The sequence below is a fragment of the Symsagittifera roscoffensis genome, chromosome 7 (genome assembly GCF_963678635.1).
Source record: "Symsagittifera roscoffensis chromosome 7, txSymRosc1.1, whole genome shotgun sequence".
Classification (NCBI taxonomy): Eukaryota; Metazoa; Xenacoelomorpha; order Acoela; family Convolutidae; genus Symsagittifera; species Symsagittifera roscoffensis.
In genome coordinates, this window is record NC_087068.1 from 44826171 (window position 1) to 44845814 (window position 19644).

At 35.5% G+C, this 19644-nt stretch overlaps 2 protein-coding genes and 1 non-coding gene across 4 annotated transcripts in view; 2 read left to right on the forward strand and 1 right to left on the reverse strand.

The window, feature by feature from the left end:
• LOC134851192 (hydrocephalus-inducing protein-like) overlaps positions 1 to 16448 on the reverse strand; it is a gene marked incomplete in the record, with an annotated part of 215673 nt that extends 199225 nt beyond the window's left edge. The window contains 12 exon segments of the mRNA XM_063867161.1: positions 1777 to 2128; positions 2387 to 2558; positions 2837 to 2965; positions 3280 to 3498; positions 4642 to 4822; positions 10857 to 11033; positions 11803 to 12004; positions 12550 to 12874; positions 13361 to 13513; positions 13741 to 13842; positions 15788 to 15913; positions 16271 to 16448. Of these exon segments, the coding sequence (XP_063723231.1) occupies positions 1777 to 2128; positions 2387 to 2558; positions 2837 to 2965; positions 3280 to 3498; positions 4642 to 4822; positions 10857 to 11033; positions 11803 to 12004; positions 12550 to 12874; positions 13361 to 13513; positions 13741 to 13842; positions 15788 to 15913; positions 16271 to 16363 (2231 nt within the window).
• Trnag-ucc (transfer RNA glycine (anticodon UCC)) lies at positions 4339 to 4409 on the forward strand. The gene has a single exon. It is a non-coding gene; the product is annotated as a tRNA-Gly (tRNA).
• A 108-nt stretch (positions 16449 to 16556) lies between the features above and the next one.
• LOC134851541 (uncharacterized protein F13E9.13, mitochondrial-like) lies at positions 16557 to 19220 on the forward strand. 2 transcript variants are annotated; one of them, XM_063867672.1, is made up of 5 exons: positions 16557 to 16869; positions 17340 to 17463; positions 17690 to 17806; positions 18361 to 18474; positions 18857 to 19220. In XM_063867672.1, exons 1-5 carry the CDS (start codon positions 16714 to 16716, stop codon positions 19165 to 19167), a joined length of 822 nt encoding a protein of 273 aa, XP_063723742.1. In that variant the 5' UTR covers positions 16557 to 16713; the 3' UTR covers positions 19168 to 19220. The 2 variants fall into 2 exon arrangements, with proteins under 2 accessions (XP_063723742.1, XP_063723741.1); XM_063867671.1 differs by having other exon boundaries at positions 16558 to 16869; positions 18361 to 18567.
• The last annotated feature ends 424 nt before the right edge of the window (positions 19221 to 19644 follow it).

Consider the following 19644-nt stretch of genomic DNA (forward strand, 5'->3'; position numbering starts at 1 on the left):
AAAATTTCGTATGTCTGGATTAAAAAGAACACGAGGCCCAGCTAAAGCTGGTGGTATGAGTTTGATATTGAAAAAATTAGCTATACTGATGCGGCACGAAAAAAGTGATTTCAAAAATTTGATTTTACCCAAAACTTTAGTCGTTTTTCTTCTAAAATAAGTGAGAAGAGAATTTTTTTAGACAATCAATTTTCCAAACATTTCTCTTGCAAAAATTAAGGAGCTGCCGCTTCTTCAGGAGCCATTATCACGACCAATTCTTTCAGTTAAACTTTTCATCTCAGATTTGATTGTACCGATTTTAAGAAAACTCAAAAACTTTGTAAAACACTGTCAAAAGTTCTAGAAAGAATCAAAAAAGATTTATGCTGAAGAGATTCACGCAACCTGTAATTTTGATTGAACCCAAAATCTCTAATTTGGGAAGGTAGTTTCCGAGAAAAGTCAAAAACTTGACAAAAAAGTTGGGCGTGGCCGCTCATGCAGTGAGCTTTTCGAAACCGTTCTATTCATTGAAATCAAAAACTCATATTTGAGAGGGGTAATTTTCAAAAAATAATAAAATAAAAATATGGGTCAATAATTCCCCCACAGACTTTTTCGAAGGCTGTAGACAGAAGGGTCAACTAAAAAAAAAGATTCTACGGGAGTATACAGGCACGCGAGGTAGTAGGCTGACGTTCAATTCATACCCCTTTTTTGAAAATTAGTAGAAGTTTCTGACAAAAACTAAAATTTTTCCAATGAATTTGGAAATAGTTTTCCATAATGAAAAAAAGTTCAACAAATCGATTGGTAAATGTACAACCAACATAAAAAATACGGAGAGGAGTGTTCAAGTTGTGTTTCCCTTGGAACAACCCAAAATTAGGTCATTAAGCCGATAAAAAATAGGCCGAAATAATTTGAGCCGAAGAAATTTTTTTCAAGTTAGCGAAACAAAAAAAACAAAGAAGGAAATACGAAGTCAAAAGTAAGCAAACAATTTGGACCGAGGAAATTGTTTTAAGAGGAAATAATTTTTTGAGAGGAAATAATTTGGGCCGAGCAAATTGTTTTAAGAGATAATAATTTTTTGAGAGAAAATAATTTGGGCCGACCAAATTTTTTTCAAAAATAATTTGGGCCGAGAAAATTTTTTATGCAAAACAAAAAACAAAGAAGGAAAAACGAAGTCAAAGAAAGCAAAATTACCAGCTGTAGGAACAATTCAAACACTAAAAGCAACATTAAAGAAAAGACCAATGAGCGCAGCAAAAAAAATCCAAGATGTGACAAATAACAGACAACAGATAAGCAGACAAATTTTATTTGAAACAAAATATTTCCCGTTCGAAAAAAAAACAGTTCCTGGTCAGATTCTAACACAGGACCTTTGCCGTGCCAGGAATATTCGTTACCTCCAGGCTAAGCTAGCCGGGAATGCACAGAAGTTTGAATTCATTATGAGCCAAGATACAAGTGATTCTGTTAAACAAGTTGATAACCCGAAAAAGCCCATAATCCAGTTTGAAAATACTTGCTATTCGCAAGCGTAAAAAAGAATATTTGCTGTGTTCCCGGAGTTAAAAATGAGTGTGGTCAAGCTAAAAATATTGTTGACAAAATCTTCTACATGTTTCTTCGCGAGAAATTCCAAGATCAGTTCCATGGCAAAGTGTTTTATATCACTCTGACTCATCTGAAGATTATTTGCTGTATCTAATTTTGCGTGAAAAAAGACCAGAATTTTGAAGAACTCGTTCCCGCAATTTGTTGTCGAAATAACAAACTTACGTTTCAAACTTCAAATCGGGTACAACGACCCTTGCCGAAAGTGGAAGCGCCATCTGACAACCCTCGATATCCTTCAAATACACCAGAACCTCCCGCTCCATTTTCCCCAAGGTATTCGGCAACAGTCCGAACGCAATCTTCGTGGACGACTGAGCGGGAACCAGGCCCGAGCTTGGTGCAATACGGAACTCCTGGGGACGTCTAGTGTCGGGCCGCGAATGGAGAAGGAAGTCGGCGTTCTCCTCGGTTCCAGAGACACCAGGGTAGTCACCGTCTTCGGACATCTCAAGTTGGAAATTGAGGGGGACTAAAGACGTGTTGACCAGATCAACTTCTACTGTAGTCAGGAAACCTACAAATAAGATAAAATGTTCAATAATTTTTGATCAGGCTGATTTAGTTTATAAAACAACCAAAAGCATCATTACTCGCGATACAACCAAAACTCTAATAATCGTCCAAGGTTTTTTTATGCAACTTACGCAACAAAATAATTTATAAATCAAATATTAGTTTCAAATTCAAATCAATTGAGACAAAAATGAAAGCTACCATTGAGTGATACAATTACATGTGGGTAGGAAACTTCTGGATTGTAATATGGCCTTACCAAATGGTACATGACCCAACTTCAATCTGTTCACACTGAAGTTGAAAGTCGGTCCAATCACTTGTCCCCTGATTGCAATCTTGGGTGCAGTGTCTCGCATCCCGTCCACTTTGAAGTCAAACACTTCGTCTATGGGTCCGATCAGATTCGCGTCCAGGGATACTTTGATGGCCTGCAATCAGATAAAGTCAGCATAAATCTCGTCTATTAATGTAATACTGGCATTGGATGAAATTGCAACTACTACCTTGTAATATTACATTGTATAGTAAGCAGTCATCAGCGGATAATTCTTGGTTTTTTGTTTTGATGCCACAAATAGTTGATGTTTCTGAATGATTTTAAAATACATTTAAAATCTCATTATTAAACTATTATAATTTTTATCATCAGCAACTGAAATATTGATTGACAGTTTGATAAAAATTAGGTAATTTTACTGATCCCCACCTGGTAGCCCCCCGGGGGGACGAATGCCTCCAATTGGTCGAAAGAGAAGCAGGAACTAAGGGGGGTGTTGGTGTGTCTAGGCACTATGGTGTAGATGGCATCTATGTCTCCTTTGTTCCACAAAATCACCTGAGAAAAAAAAACTTTTATTTCAATTGAAAATCTAAAAGGACGCATTGCATTGTTAACCCTAACCATGAAAAACTTGCTTAATTATTTGTTCCATTAGTTCGTTCGGAGATATCAATGCATAAAAATTGCAACTGAATTTCGCAATCAGTTCATGCAAAGAAACGAAATATTTAGTGAAAACTTCGCATAGTTTCAATAGAATTCCAAATTTAAACAATGCTTAACAGAAAGATTTAAAAACTCAATAAATTATTGGTGAAATGTTTCAATTATAACATATAAAATAAGTAGGTTGAATAAATCGTGCTCACCTCGTAGAAGTGTTTTGATCCCAAGAATATATTGCCCACATTGAGTGTCTCAAAGGACAGGTCAATCTGGGGTCCAACCCCTGTCCCGTGCAGTCTCAGAGGCAGTCGCTTCTCCCTCCCAGTCACCTCCAGGTACATCTGCACATCGTAGTTCTCCACCTCCCTCGGTTTGAACATCACCTCACAGTCTAAAGTGGTGTTGGGCCACACTTCTCCCTCCTGAAAATTGAAATTTTATTCAGACCAATTTTTGTCTTTCTTCCAGTTTTCCAACCCCCCACCCCTTGTCTATTAACAACATAAAGTTGTTTGAAAAATGTTGCCTCAAAGACGTAGCCCCCCCCCAAAAGTTCTTGTGAGAATCATTCTAACGAAGGTTGCAATTTTTTTCCCAAAAAACGACAATGAAAACTTTTTTAAAAAATTGTCAAAAATATTTTGAGGCTTTTTTCTGTAATATGGCCCAAAATTACCAAGTTAATAATTGAGCTTCTCTTTTTTTAAGGACAATCTAGATTTCATTTCGCAAAAATTAATTTCAACCAATGATCTATTTTTCCAAAGCAGTTTGGGCCGTATAACAGAAAACACCCTACTTTGAATGTGTTTCTAAAACGTAAATATGATTTAAAATTAATCATTTTTTTCTAAATTCCATGATCCCAAAACTCTCAAATTGGGAATATAATATATGCATTTCGAACAAAATTTTCAAAAAATGATTTTTTTATCAATTAGTTTCTTTAGTTAAAAATGTTTAGCGGTTTAAAATATTTTAGAGTCAGTTAAAAAATAGATTTGATCAATCATGCTATATCGCTTCAAACTTGCTTTATGTGCGGCTTAGAGATCTCAAAGTTATCTTTGCAAGATGCTCTTGGTATGTTCTCTGCACTCTTTGTCTAATATTAACCCAATTTGAGAAAAAAAACGCGTTTAAAGTTTTCAATGTTGTTCGTTGTGTCCGGTTAATTTGAATCAGGACTGTATTTGACTAAGGCTGAACTGCCACAAAGCAGGAGAACATTTTATAAAAGCTTCAAATTACGTCCATTTTAAGCATCGTTGGTGTAGTGGTAGCATAGCAGCCTTCCAAGCTGTTGACATGGGTTCGATTCCCGTACGATGCATGTCATTTTTTATGGTGATTTTTATCAAAATAGAAATTTCATTGATGACGTCTGGTTTACATTTTCGGCTGGTTTACATCTGAAAGCGTCAATTGATGCTTCTCAGATTTACTTTCGTTTTAAATATAGCAAACAGATTTAGAGTATGACACAGAATATTCAACCCGGGGGGGGGGGGGGGGGGGGCTGTTGCGCACGGCACTCTTGTTGACTACAACACATTGGCACTCACGAGAGGGAAGAGAGAGAAGACGTCGTCTGAGAAGAGCAGGTTCTCGTTGTGCAGCACGTTCTTCTTGTTCACGAACGTCCTGTTCATCAGTGCCCGCTTGTGGCCCATGTCAGCAGATGCAGGGCTGTTATTGTTGTTGTTCGCACTCTCATTGCTGCATCCTTCCTCATTTTCTGGGCTGCTAGAAAGGTTAAAACAAGGACTTCATCTAAGTTAACCTTTTCCAACTGCCATTAAAAAAAAAGACTTTTTTGAAGGCAGCTTGTGGGTCAGGACGAATTTTGCGCCCGAAGAACAAAAATTGAGAATAGAAAATCTTGCAAGATTTGCATTCCGATTTAGCCGAGTAGACACAATATTTCCGTTTCGGAATATGGTTCAGGTATTCTGGTTAGGTCTCTGCAAAAAGCTACAAAAATAAAGGCAGCCGTCATTTTGTGAGAAATTGGAAAAGGCAATCAATTTAGCGAACTTCACTGTTTTCAAAATACCTTAAGTCAAATAAAACATTCTTGATAGAGTATCTATATTTTAGGACTCGACAATAATACTTGTATCCCGAAAGGTTTCTGAAGAATCACATTTATCTACTTAATAAGTTTGATCCGTCATTTTTAGCGATTCTACTCAAAAAAACTCATAAACAAATAAGGTCCTATCAAAGCATCTCAAACTAAGAGTATTTCAAATTTTATATTTCAAATTGCATCTCAAATTTATCCACGGCGGCTTTTCAGAAAAAAAATTCTGAAGTTTAGGCAGGAAAAAGTAACTATTATCTAAGCGAAATTGCTTTTCTGCGCTCTCTCCAAAACAATAGAGACCTTATTTTGCTATTTCAAAAACAGGCCAACTCAACGTTTTGGGGAAGGTTTTGACCAAAAACTTGGATTTTTTGACGGGCGCTCTCCTGGTTCTTACTGGAGACGGAAGCACGTTTAGAGAAATTTTGAAGTTGTTCGAAAAATAGAACCAAGCTTTGGACCCTATGGGTGGCCTGGGGTTCAAATTCTTGAGTTGAACAGCGACTTCCCCTGTCAAATAGTTTCACCCCTGATTTGGAGAATAAATCAGATATCACGCTGAGAAAACTTTACTATCAGACAGAAAAAAAAACAAATCGAGCTGCAGAAACCATTTATTTGAGAACTTTGGCCTTTGAAATACTTTACTGCCTGTTTTCATTCTTTTAAAATAACAATGACCCTCTGACTTTTAAAAACAAGGTCAAAACTATAGACGGTCGGATATTGCTTACATTTAGCTATTGATCGTTTTTAATCAAAGCGTTTTATAATGGCTTATGGCTAGGACATTTTTGAAAAATACAAAATCAAAACAGTTAATGATTTGTTTTGTTTTTCATCAAATATCCGTAAAAAACAACGGCAAAACTGCGCAGAAAATCTGTTCTAACTTTGATTTTTCTAATCTTAGAAATAGAATCAAAAGAGCAAGTTCAGTAGGACTGAGAAATTCAGTTTCGTGTGAATCCAATACATAAAAGATATCTCTCTGTGTTGTCAAATGACAACTATATGAAACAAGACTGCTCGTATATCAGGGCAAAGCCCTGAATGTTCCGACTGTCCCTTAATTCGTATCAAATAGTTTTTGGGAAAAGAAACTGTTTTAAAACCTATAAATTTTGAACAATATCAAAGTGCGAAATAATGAGTCGTACAAAATTAAAACGACCGATCTGATTAGCTAGCCTCAATTCAACTTGGAATAATTTTGTTGCGCGGGATAGTTCGCCACGCATAAATAATCCGCCTTACGCCCTCAACAGTATGAATAAATTCTTCAAAGTGCGCATAATTTAGACCAGAACATGGCCAATTTGGCAATTTTCAAACCCCCAGAACTTAACAAAAAATAATCGGAGGTAAAATATCGTTTAAGATTTGAACTCAAGCAGTCGATACCTTCAATGGGGTATAAAAAAAATTTTGTCGAAAATCGGCGAAAATTGACTGAATAAAAAACCACACCGAGCATAAATATTCCGTTTTCTTCGAAAGTCGGAACAATAATCGAGAAAAAAAGATAAAAAAACTGCTGGTATCAGTATTGCTTGTATGTTCTGACTCCCGTTTAAGTGCAAAGTGATATAGTTCGCAAAAACGCTAAATAGACTAAATACCATGCCACAATCTAATTTGGAACGACTTCTAGGACGGATTGAATCTCTGCTTACGCGTCAACAGCACAAATTATATCGAGCGTTAACTATCCCATATTGACAGTGTTCAAAGCCGCATAACTATACAAAAAACATCACAGGTAAGATAACTTTTTAAAACTGAGCTTAACAAAGCAATAACTTTTGGATGATACAAAAATTCAGCAAAAACTCCTAGTTTGAATGTCGAAATTTTCAATGTATCCCACACGCTCATTCAAACTACAAAAAGGATGTATTCAACGTTTCATGTACTAATAATAAGACCAATAAGACCAAATGATTTGCCTCACTTCAAAATAGAACGCATTAATCTGAAGCTTACGCCTGTTAGGAGCACGCATTATATTTTGACCATTTTAATTATCCCAAATTGGCTAAACTCGTTTTTTTTAAACCCCCAAAACTTAACGAAAAATGACGAGATGGCCGTTATGAATTCAACAAATAAAAAATCCAACCCAAGCATAATATTCTGCTTTTTCTTCGAAAACCTGAAGAAAAAGAATTTGATATAAGTACTAAAGAACTAAATGATTGTCTTTAGGTGATAACACAAAACTGATAGCTTTGGTTTCTAAGTTTTTTGCGGACAGAGCAAAAAATGATCACAACAAGGAATTGATTGGAAAGTCAGAATAAACTTTTCTCGCGCGATATTCTTGTGGTGCATGTAAATATGCATAATCGTGATTGTTTATGTATATACAATCACAAAACACTTCAAATTTCAGTAATTACACAGAACCAAAGCGAATCAAAGGTAGTGTATTGCACCACATTCGATATATCACAAAAAAGCATGACGCTAGACGACAAAAAAAGACGAAAGTCTTTTGTCGAAAAAATACTCAGAAAAAATCAAAAAAAAAGGTCTGCAAAAACTTTCAAAAAAACCAGGAACTGTCAGCAGTAAATTAGAAAAAAAACAGAAATTATGAATCTGTAATTAGGCCAAGAAATTTTAGCAGAGGCACGTTAAGCCGGAAATATTGAGGTACAAAAAAATTCGAAACTCGAGTTTTTCAAGTTTCGCATACCTCGAGCACACACAAACGAATAAAGCAATATGGAACAACTAAGCCAAAAAAGGTTATCCATTAACTTTTAAGCCGAATAACGATTTTAAGCAAAAAAAAGACAAAAAAAACAAAATAACACCAATATGAACAAAAATTTCGTCACAGAGGCAAAGCTGTGCTTCGCAAACACTTGCGAGCCCACGGCAAAAAAGCAGCTCTACTAAGTGCAATAGAGAAGTTAGAAAAGGAGCTTTGAATTAGTAAAACATCGGCTACCTCTGGGATTCGAACCTGTGACATAGTGATTAAGAGTCTCACACACTAACCATGGAAGCTTAATAGGCACCAAACGGTAGCCGCAAATAAAGCAGAGAAAATATGCTACAGTGAAATGTCCATACAAATGAACATTTTTAATGAACACTTTTATTTGCGAATTAGGTTAGAAAAAAAAGAAGTTTTGTAATAATACACTAAGCTGATCGCAAGTGTAAATAGAACGAGAACTTGAGAAACAGAAATACTTCAGACATCTCAAATTAGACTATGTTCCGATTTGGAAGCGCTTAGTAACCGCAAGCATAAAAGTATTAAATCTAGAAGCGAATATGTTTGAATGCAGATATCATCTAAAGATTTCAAACCTTTCACCAGCCAAAAGTCCCCTTTTATTACTATAACCCGACATCGACGAACGCATAGAATATGAACGCGTAGAATGTGAGAGAATAAGTCAAGATCGACACCTTCTTTTCAAAAATTATAACTCAGCAAAATTGGAAAAACATTTAAAATTTTTTTTAATAAATGTTCCGCATTTTTGTACAATAATTTAAACTTTTTTTAGAAAAATTTCATTGCCAAAGGAAGTGCTAAAGGAAACATCCAAAAAAATTTTTTTCATACTAAAATTAATTTTTGTGAGCCTAAAAGTCTAGAAAAGGCCAATTTCCTTATAACGAACATTTCTCGATCGCGTTAAATGCTTAAAATTTGACGAAAAATCAAAAAATGAAAACTAAGCAAAAAATGGAAAAACATTTTAAAATTATTTTAAAAATGTTTCGCATTTTTGAACAAAAAATTAAACTTTCTTTTAGCATTTTTTTTCATGTTTAAATCAAATTTTATGAGCCTAAGAGTCTAGAAAAGGCTAATTTCCTCACAACAAACATTAATCGATCGCGTTAATCAATCAAAATTTGATGAAAAATTAAAAATTTCAACTCTTTTTTTTTTCAACACTGGGAATTTTTTGGAAATTTTAAAGGTAGTTCGAATCACGACTGAAAATATTTTATTATGATAAATCACTCAACTAGGACAAAATATTCGGACCATATTCCTAGAAAAAAGTGTTAATTTTTTGGTTAATACTTTTCTGCAAATTAGTGTCGCTTTTGGTGGGTGGTGGGATTCGAGAACTAAACTTTTATTGCCATTAAGCGCTAAATGAAACATCCAAAAAAAAATTTCATTATAAAATCAAATTTGGTGAGCCTAAAAGTCCAAAAAAGCTAATTTTCTTAATAAGGAGAAATCACTCGATCGCGTTACTCGCTCCAAAATTGACGAAAAATCAAAAATTTCAATTTCGTTTTTCTCGACACTGAGAAGCTTTTTGGAAATTTTTAAAGGCCGCTCCAATCACGACTTAAAAAGTTTTAAAATGATAGATCACTCATCACAGTCTTATAATTGTTTGTGGTACCAAACGGCGGATCTAAGATTTTCTCGAAAAAGGGGGTTTCGAAAAAAGTCAAAAGTTTTGACTTAGACTTTTTTTAGGTCGACCAAATTGATTTTCGGAGCTCTCTTAAATCAAAATAAAGACACCATTTTGACAAAATGTTCTGCGTCGCAGGCACTTTTTTGAAAAAAACAGGCCAGAAAAAAAAATTGCGTTTTTTTCCAGCGCGCGCTCTCCCCGCAGAATTAGTATATTTTGGCACCATAGAGTCCGTCAGCCAAAAATGGATACCTCAAAATAGTACAAAGGGTGCCCTTTTGGATCGGCAGGGGGTCGACTCTCTGAGAAGATAGGAGTCAACCCTCTCCCCCCTAAATCTACTGGTGGTGGTAGCTGACTTTGCGTGGAAAACAAAAAATAAATATAAAAACTAAAACACACTCGAATACTAAGTTCCTCCCATTTTTTTTCAAATGGTCGGAACAAAAAATTGAACCTTCTTTAAGCCTTCATAGCTGCATATGATTTATAAAGAAACTCCTGGTAAAAAAAACACCTGATGCTTGTACTTCCAATTTTTCAAAATTCAAGAACAAGCAATTTTGAGCAGTAGAAAGTTCGCTGTTCCGACTATTGAAAATGGGGAGGAACTTTGTTTTCGGGTGTGTTTTATTTTCTTTTCTTTTTGTTTTCCACGCAAGATCAGGTGCCACAAGCAATCTTCAGATGGGGTTGACTAACATACTAAAGCCCTTTCAGTCGTGATTCGAATCACATTAAATTAATTCAAAATAATTTTCCCAGTGTCGAGAAAAACTTGTTTGAAAATTTTGACTTTACGTCTCACCTTGAGCGAGTAAAGCGAGCGAGCAGGCTTATTGTTGCTTAATTCAGGCCGTTTACAAGAGCTTATTTATGCTTAATTTTACTTTCACTCGAGTAAAATTAGTTTTTTGAGTTTTTCAACGCCATTTTTGAAATCAAAATTTCAAAACATTTGTTAAAAAATTATTGAAAAAATTTGTGAATTTTAAAAAATTTTTATGATTTTTTTTCTAATCATTTCTCTTCAAAAACTGTTGTCCGATTTTCCTATTTCACTATGACTGTCGAACTTGACTTATTTCTAGTTTTTTGTTCAGATCCTTTATCACACCACCTAGAAATAACGACACTGATTTAAAAAAAATTTTTTGTGTGTTTTTAAAGACTATGGTCGGAACATTCTGCGCTACTTGCTCAGTAACCGTCTATCCTTGTTTCAATGATAGATCGTTTTGAATTGTAATATTGAAGTTTTCGGTTGTGTATCATTAACCTGCTTTTCTGCTTCTCGTAATCTCCTGTTGAAGTCTGTGTCACCGATGAGTCAACGTGATTGTCAGCAGCAGTTGTCTCCAGCTGTTCCAGAGTAGGAGCAGAGGGCAGAATTGAGCCAGTGTTATTATGGGTGCCGATACCATTCTGCTCATAGATGGCCAATTCCTGCTCACAACTGGAGCGACAAAAACAGATTCATGTTGAATATTTTTCAGAAAGAGTTCTTGGAAACATTAAAGAGATTTCTGATAAAATTAATCTGCAATATTTTACCTATACACAAAAAATTTCGACCGGCGCAGAAAGTGTTTCAGCGTAGTGAAATAAGCACGCTGAAAACATTCACTAGGAAACCCAAAATTTAAAGAAAATCATCTTTTAAAAAAATCATAAGAAATTGCAACGTAGTGACTCTTGAGCGATTTCTGAGAGAAGGCGTAAATTCCTATATACGTTTCTAAACGTGCATCATGAATCCCGGTCGGCCTCGATCCTCTTGATCGAAAGAGGCTTAAGCAGGCTCGGATCTAGGATTTTCTCTAGGGGGGGGGCGGATTTTCAAAAAAAAATTTGAAAATTTTGTCGATCTTTTTTTTAGGTCGACCAAATTGATTTTTTGAGCTCTCCCAAATCACTATAAAGACCCCATTTTGACCAAATTTTCTGCACCGCAGGCGCGCGCTCCCCCGGTTTTTTTTCGGCGCGCGCTCCCCCCTCAAAATTAATATATATTGGCGCCAAAGGCGCCTTTAGAGCAATTTCAGGGTCAGTCAGCCAAAAATGGATATCTCAAAGTAGTACAAAGGGGGACCCTTTGGGTCGGCAGGGGGACGACGAATCCCTGAGAGAAGGCGTCCGCCCTCCGACCCCCCCCCCCCACCCCTAAATCCGCTACTTGGCTTAAGCAACTATAACCCCTTCTACACACTATCAGTGTTAATTACCCTTTGATGAACTCTTCATCTTCTTTGCGAGACGGCAGGAGTTTCCACTGGAACTTAGCGATGACGTCACTCCTGTTCGTGATTCCGACTGTCCTTCTGGTCGAAAGAGAGATGAAAGTGTTCTCCATCCTCACTGTGCTCTTATCTAGTCTGATGTTCACATCTGTCGCTACACCACTTACACGCACACACAAGTCTTCGCCTAAAAAAACATATCGTAATCTCACGGGGGATTTACGACAAATTAGCAGGATAACCTAGGGTATCAGAGGGTGTCAAAAAAATCAAAAAAAAACTTTTTAGCTGAAAAAAGTGACCCTCAAAACCAAAAGTTACCTCATATGAAAACAATCCTAAGGGTTTCAAATTATCATTTTTTGTTCAAACTTTTTCGGAATTCTACGAAACAAAACCGTCTTGAATGCAATTTTTTCGGACGAGCCAATGCTTTTTGGCTATCAGAATACCCTTTTTGGACCCAACCAGGGTAAAAATTCAATATATGATTCTTCGTTTTTTTGTGCTATACTATCTTCTAATTTTGGGATTAAGTATGTTGGTTGGGTTCTTTCAATCGAGATGGATTCCTGGAAAGAGGCTTTTAACATTCTTGGCTTTAAAATAAATATTTGCTGTCAGCATTTGGATTTTTTCCTTTCTTTTTATTTTTTGGCGCGACCATCTTCTAAGCTTGCTTTATTTAGGGACCCAGTTATTGTATTAGTACCATCAGTTTCTGATACACACCTGTGTCGTAATGTATTTCCAACAGCTCATTGTGACACCCATTTGTAATTGGCTGAAAATTGACAACTAGCTGCATATTCCCGCCAACAGGAACCGAACCGTGTTTAGGCTCGATGTCAAATGCACCCCTTGTTTTGCACGTGAATCTGCACTCCCTGTCGCCTATGTTCCGCACGAAGAGTGTTTTGCATGCCAAGTTTTTCACTGGGTTCGGTGCAAACTTGACTTCGTCTGGGAAGTCTAGGATTGCACGGCCGTTTATTGCACGGATAGGGATGGCAAACTTCTCACGGTCAGTGACAACAAACAGTTCGTGTAGATAGTCCTGAAATGAAAATGTTTCTCCAACTTTTTTACGACAAAATGAAATTGCTTATCCTGAAATAAAACTGTTTCTCCAACTTTTTGGCTTGAAAAATAATTAACTATTTTTTCATATTTAGCACAAGCGACCATTAAATTATTTATTATAGCAAGACACTACGGAGGTACCGTTTAGGTGATGAAGGGGCTGAATTCATGAAGGGATGTTCGTTCCTTCTGCCGAAACCCGTTTTTCTGCTCAAACGCTGAAATTATTTATAGTTTGTATGTATGTATGTATGTATGTATGTATGTATGTTTGTATGTATGTATGTATGTATGTATGTATGTATGTATGTATGTATGTATGTATGTATGTATGTATGTATGTATGTATGTATGTATGCATGTATGTATTTATGTGGATATTTTGACAAGGTTTCAAAAGGGTAATGTTGAAGCTTCAGACATTTTAAAAATTGATAGTCCATTAATCTATTCTACCCACCTTTGGTTCGTCCGGCAGGAACTGTATCTTGAATGTGCATGTCATCCCAGGCGCCACTTTATCTCCCGGGTTCTTGGGAGGAATGATTTTGAAGTAGGCTGAACTTTCATGAGTCACTTTCACCAGTCGTGCAGTCTGGTCATTATTCCTCAACTAGAAGTCCAAAAAAGGTTAAAGGTCAAAGTGTTCCTATACGCTTACAAACAGCTGAAGAGATAATTCGGGGAATGAATTATGTATTCGATTACGTGCGAAATGAATTTATTATCTTGACATTTTAATTTTTTTTTTTGAAAAAAAATTAAATTACAAATCTGAATGATAGGATGGTGAAGGTTCTTGTTAAAATGCTGAAGGTTCTTGTTCAAACGAATACTGACCTGTAAGCTTTGCTCGTACACTTTGCATGGTTCGAACTTCTGATAGATGATTTCACTGGGAAACGGCTGGAACAGAGGCTCGTCAATGGGAACTCCACAATTCTAAAATATGAGCAAATCAGTTTCTATAGTATAGTTTTTTCTAACACTTAAATTACACAAGAACAAAACGAAGCTTCGTTATACGTGCAAAGCAAAACAAAATGCTGGTGAATCAGGCATAAAATTTGACTCTGTGAAAAGACCGCGGCCTATTTCATATTTTTTCAATCTTTCAAGATTTCCAATAGGAAACACAATGCATATATTCTCTAAAACACAAAAATTGGTAAAACTTAATTGGAAAAATTCAACTTTGCCCAAGGAACTATTTGTAAAAAAAATCAGATTTTTCAGATAAAATCATAAGAAAATCGTTCTGCACTTCGCAGACTTAGATGAGAACAGAGGCAAAGCGGAGCTAGTAAAGAGAAAAAAACACTTCTTTGTCACGGATTACCTTCAAAAACAACCAAAAAAAGCCTTTCAATGCAGTTTACCTTCCATTTAACAAACAAATGAACTGATCTCAAAAATTAATCAAAAATCAAAATGCGAAAAACCAAATTTGAGCGTGCACAACTTTTACACAGAGGCGAAGCACCATGGGTGATACCACATAAGAAAAACACTGCAAGCCCGCAGCCGTAAAATGAAAGGAAAGACATTTTAAAAGAGAAAACATTGGCAACAGAAGATAAGAAAAAGCAAAAGAACAAGAAAACGGAAAAAATTTAATTGAAAATTATGAAATTTTTGAACAATTTTCAAATTTCGAAAAAAACTAGACCATGGTAACGAATTTTGAACTTCAAAACCTGCCCATTATTTGGTATTTGTTTAAAAATCAAACAATTTAGAGAAAACAGGATGGAACCGTTATTGGGGCGAACCCCGTTGAGACGAAAACAAAACTGTTATCATAAAAAGTTTTGATAAAATTTTTTACGGAACACCCCCCCTGAATCGCACAAAATCATTTAGATAAAAAGTTGCGCCTTCTACACGATATGATATGAAGTAAACCAAACAATTTCTGGAAAAAAAAAGATGATTAAAGCTATTCAAAATCAGAATTTTACAAACTTAATTGATAGTATAATTAATATAAGATTTAAATTAAAATAAAAACAATCTTTCTCTGTAAATACGCTGTTCCAAAGTGTCTCAACTTGAAAAACTGCATTTAAATTAAGGGAAAATGATCCGAGGGAAATTAGAACGAAAGATACGAATCCGAAAAAAATATATATATTTTTTTTTCAATATGCTTATTTGAAAAAAATATTAAGTACCTACGATGAACAACAAGAGATATTTTTATTTGAAAGTTCAAGAAATTGAGCATGTTAGTGCGGCAGTAACTGCAGCAAACGAATGTAACTGCTTTAATTGAAAGTAACTGCTGCAGCAGCAGCAGTATTTTTTACCGAAAAGTTACGAAAAAAAGTCTAGCTCCCGATTACTCAAACAATTGCTCTCGCAATTGAAAAAAAAACATGAAAGAAGGATCTTAAAACAAAAAAGCATAATATACGAAAACAGGGATAGCCGGTTGCGGTGCAAAACAAATCAAAAAAAGAGAAATTTTTCAGCAATTTTTGTTGTCTAAATATTTTTTCCTAGAAAATGCAATTGAACTAGGTGAAAAAACAAGAAAGAACGGTAACTAAATTTGAAAAAAAAAAACGTTGAATGTAGAGTTTAAATTCTAGTTGAATAAAACTTAAGCGGTCAGGTCAGTTTCTCATCAAATTTAGTCAATTTTAATCTGAAAAACAAAAAAATCAGATCAGTTTTTTTGACACGGGAACAACTGTCTAATCTTTTTGGAATCTTAATCACGGCCAATGGAGCTTTAATAAAATACCACTAGTGAAATCTTACAATCTTTCTTTGAGATTGTCAAAATTGGCTGAAAAAAAGGACCATACGCCATGGTTTGTTCCAGTCTTTTTCAGTGACCTGGTCGGAACAAATAAAGATCTGAATAGATACAAGTCCTTACGAGCGAGTTGGACTGTTCTCGAATGTCTAGCAGTTCGATCACTCTGGGTACTCTAATCTCAGTGACGTCATCCCTCTTCTCCTCAGTATCTTGTTGCGCCACTCGAAGGAACTCAGAAGGAACCAGCTGAAAAACACATAAGACACAAATACACGCTGCACTTGAAATGAAGACACTTTTGAGTTTTTTAGTACTAAAACCTACAAAATGTAAAAATATGATCTTAAGGCTGCGCTTGAGAGACAATAGAAAACAAAAACAGAATGATTTTTCGACAACATTCTTTTGATTACGTGAATTTTTAAATAAAAAAATTAACCTTTTTTCAAATAAACAGCGTATTTGACACAGTTTATATACTTCAGAACCCTCAAACTTGAGGAAGATTTGGTCCAAAAGAGAAACTTTTCATTTAAATCAACTGCAACTACCTAAATGACTATGAACAACACCAAAAGCAACAAGTAATTAAATAATTATTACCGCTCGTTTTTCCAGGGGCTCCTTCACAACTCGGGGGTTCTTTGGGGGGATTTTGACCTTGGACTTGGTTGACGGGGGCAACACAGTAGGCATTTTTATCAGTCCTTAGTTAAATGGGTATATTCCACTTCAGAGGCTAGAAAAAAATCGTCAATCATCTTACAAAGGTATTCATTGTACATCTGAAACAAAATAGAAACATTTACAAGAGTGGTATGGTATGAATAGTTGAAACGTTTACTTCATTGACTTCAAGTGAATGAATTTCTTCAAAGAACCAATTTGATTTTATACTAGGGCTTCTAATTCTACTAAAGGCCACACAATACTTGACTCACTTCAATTAAGCTAAGCTACATGGTTGACCGTAAAGCATGTAATATTCCAGAATGAACCCAATGAGTATTTAATTGATTCTTTCCATTTCGTATTCAGAATTCAAGATGAATTCGAAACTCTCCCGACTTCAGAGAGTTTTCAACTTAACTTTTACGAGAAATTTTTCGCCTAGAGAAGGGTCGCAGCATGGTGTTCAAGGTAGACCTGCCCTATATGGAATGATACATGTACTGCCAACAGCCGGATCACCGCTGTCCAAGGTAAGACGCCGTTTTCTGTCCAAAAAGGATGTCTCCTTCTCATAATAGCCCCCTATCAAAAAAAACTTAGCCCTCCCCCACACTAAGGGGTGCTATTAATTGCTTTTATTATGCGGTGCTATTACTTGCTGGAAGGGGGATCTTTATAATGAAAAACCGAGAGAAGATGTTAACTTTAAAAGCACTTTAGATGTCCACTTGTACTTTGGCAGATTAAATTCAGCCAATGAATCTTTGGGATGAATTATTGGGTTTCAGAAAATGACTCATGTGCCTTGAGCCCACAAAAAAAACATCATTTTTACATCAGTTAAACATGTTTCAAAACATCAATTAAAACTTTGTCGGAACGATCAAAGAAAATGAAAGAACAAAAGAAGAACAAAGGGAGTCCTTGTTGCGGAATCCGCTTACAATTCACAAAATGCACAGTTTGGCCTCGTAATGTTGTCTTTATGAAATGTTTGCAGGGTGAGTCAGTTTCTGAACTAGTGGACAGAGCCCTGGAAGAGGCGGAGATATTCAGAAAGTACCAATCATCTTTCTCCGGAGTCATAATTGAGAACATGTTCGACACTCCCTATCTCAGACCGGAACAGGGCTCTTTTACCAAACACCCCTTCCTCTGCCCAACCATTAGCCCCTGTCATAAGAAATCAAAATTTTGAGACCCATCTAAAACTTTTGCCCTTATACCTCATACTCATTGATCTCAAGAATGAAAATTTAGTCAACTTTGTGATCATGTCATTTTTTTTCACGAAGAACATTAATCTTGAAATCTCTATACATGCATAACCTGAATAGCCCAGTGCCTCCAAACAGATGCGTGCAGTGTCTCCCCATACTGTGACTACTATGGCGGTCGTGGCCAATGAAGTGAGAAGGGTGTTGCAGAGGGGGGAGGGGTTCAAGATTGGGATACAGATATTGTCAGGTTAGAGCGCAATTCGAAAATGTTATCAACATCGTATTTTTTACGCTCGAAATAATGTAAACCGCTTCAAATAAGTCAATGAAAAAAATTGACAATTCGTTCGATATCAAAAACTATGTGGAGCGTTCCTGTTAATCTATTCATATTTTGAGTATTGCCAAATTTGACAATTAAGCATCAAGGCTCCTGAAATTTTGTGATTGGCAAAAAAATCTACATTCATTCGTTGTACTCTAAATTGACACGAACAACCACCTAGCTCCAACATGAGCTTAAGTTGTAGATGATAGTGTTTTCTATTGGTGTTAGTTTTTTCTATTGGTGTTGGTGTTTTCCATTGGCTCTAAAATAAGCATAGGTTTCTCGGATTACCAGACTAATTTTTTTGCAATATGTTATTGATATTTGGATTGACCAGAATAAAAAGATACAACATGAAATTCAAAGTTTTTAAACAATTTTAGTATTCAAGTTGTCGGGAAAAAAATCAGAAATTGACTTGGAATAAGAACTGGATAACGCTAACAAAAATCAAGTAGAGTAAAACTTTTCAGGAGCAAACAAAGAAGCTCTGGCAGTTGCCATGGCAACAGATTGCGACTTCATTCGGACGGAGGGGTTCGTATTTGGTCACGTGGGAGACGAGGGGTGGACGCAAAGCTGTGCCGGTGAGTTACTGCGATACAGGAGAACAGTAAATGCCGAACACATCGGAATATTCTGCGATATTCAAAAGAAGCATTCCTCACATGCCATAACAAGTAAATACTACTAACAAAAATTAATTATAATCTTTTAAATACATAATGAAATACATATATAAATGAAATTTATCATTTAAATTTTCTAATGACGCTATTGAATGCCATAACGAAAATTCAGCTATGAATGAACGTTGGTGTTGGTTATTGTTATATAACATGTTCCATACATATTCAATGCAACTAGGTAATAGTGATTATACATTCACATATATACAAGCACACACATGTAAATACGTTCAATAAAACACATAAGAACGAGAAATAATATGTATTGATTTCGTTTAAGGTGATTTATCAGTTGAGGATCACGCAAAAGCAGCTGAATTTTTTGAAGCAGACGGCGTAATTTTAACTGGAAAAGCGACTGGCGATCCAGCTAATGTCGAACAATTACATCTAGTGAAAAATGCCTCAAAAAGATTGAAAGTTATGATTGGCTCTGGAATCGAACCTGCAAACATCGCTGAATACGCACATGCAGATTGTTTGATCGTCGGATCTAGTCTTAAAGTCCACGACGACTGGAAAAACAGATTAGACGAGACAAAAATTCAAACCCTTGTTGATCAGTATCAAAAAATTAAATTAGAAAATTGAACCTCAGTTATCAGTAAATCAATTTTGCTCTTTTTAATTTATTTTTTTAAATGGTCGTTTTTATATAGCAGAAGTCCCTGACATGCTGAAACTTTTGCAAATTAGTTGTTGACATCTTATAAACTTTCTAAAATGGAAAGCAAAAATTTGAAGCACTCTTCTCAATTCATTAGAGAGAACCATAATAAAATCAATGTGATGGATTTGTGCACCTTTAGGAAAAAACTGATATCATGTAAAAAAAAATTACAAAACTCAAAACTTTCATATTCATTTTGAGGGAAAAAACTAGAGCTTCAACGACGCGTTTTCAGGAATTATATTACGTGACCAAAAACAGTTTAATAATAACTATTTTCGTAAATGAAAATACATTTTGCGAAATAATGTTTAACGTTTTTATCTAAGTTCAGCAAAATCAAACTCATCATCTTGAAAAAGAACCTAATTTTATGGATTTGAGGACTTTTGATTGGG

Coding starts and splice junctions, on each gene's coding strand:
- LOC134851541 (XM_063867671.1), top strand. CDS start 16,714: ATGAATTCGAAACTCTCCCGACTTCAGAGAGTTTTCAACTTAACTTTT. Junction 16,870..17,339: donor CCGGATCACCGCTGTCCAAG/GTAAGACGCCGT, acceptor AAATGTTTGCAG/GGTGAGTCAGTTTCTGAACT. Junction 17,464..17,689: donor CACTCCCTATCTCAGACCGG/AACAGGGCTCTT, acceptor CCAGTGCCTCCA/AACAGATGCGTGCAGTGTCT.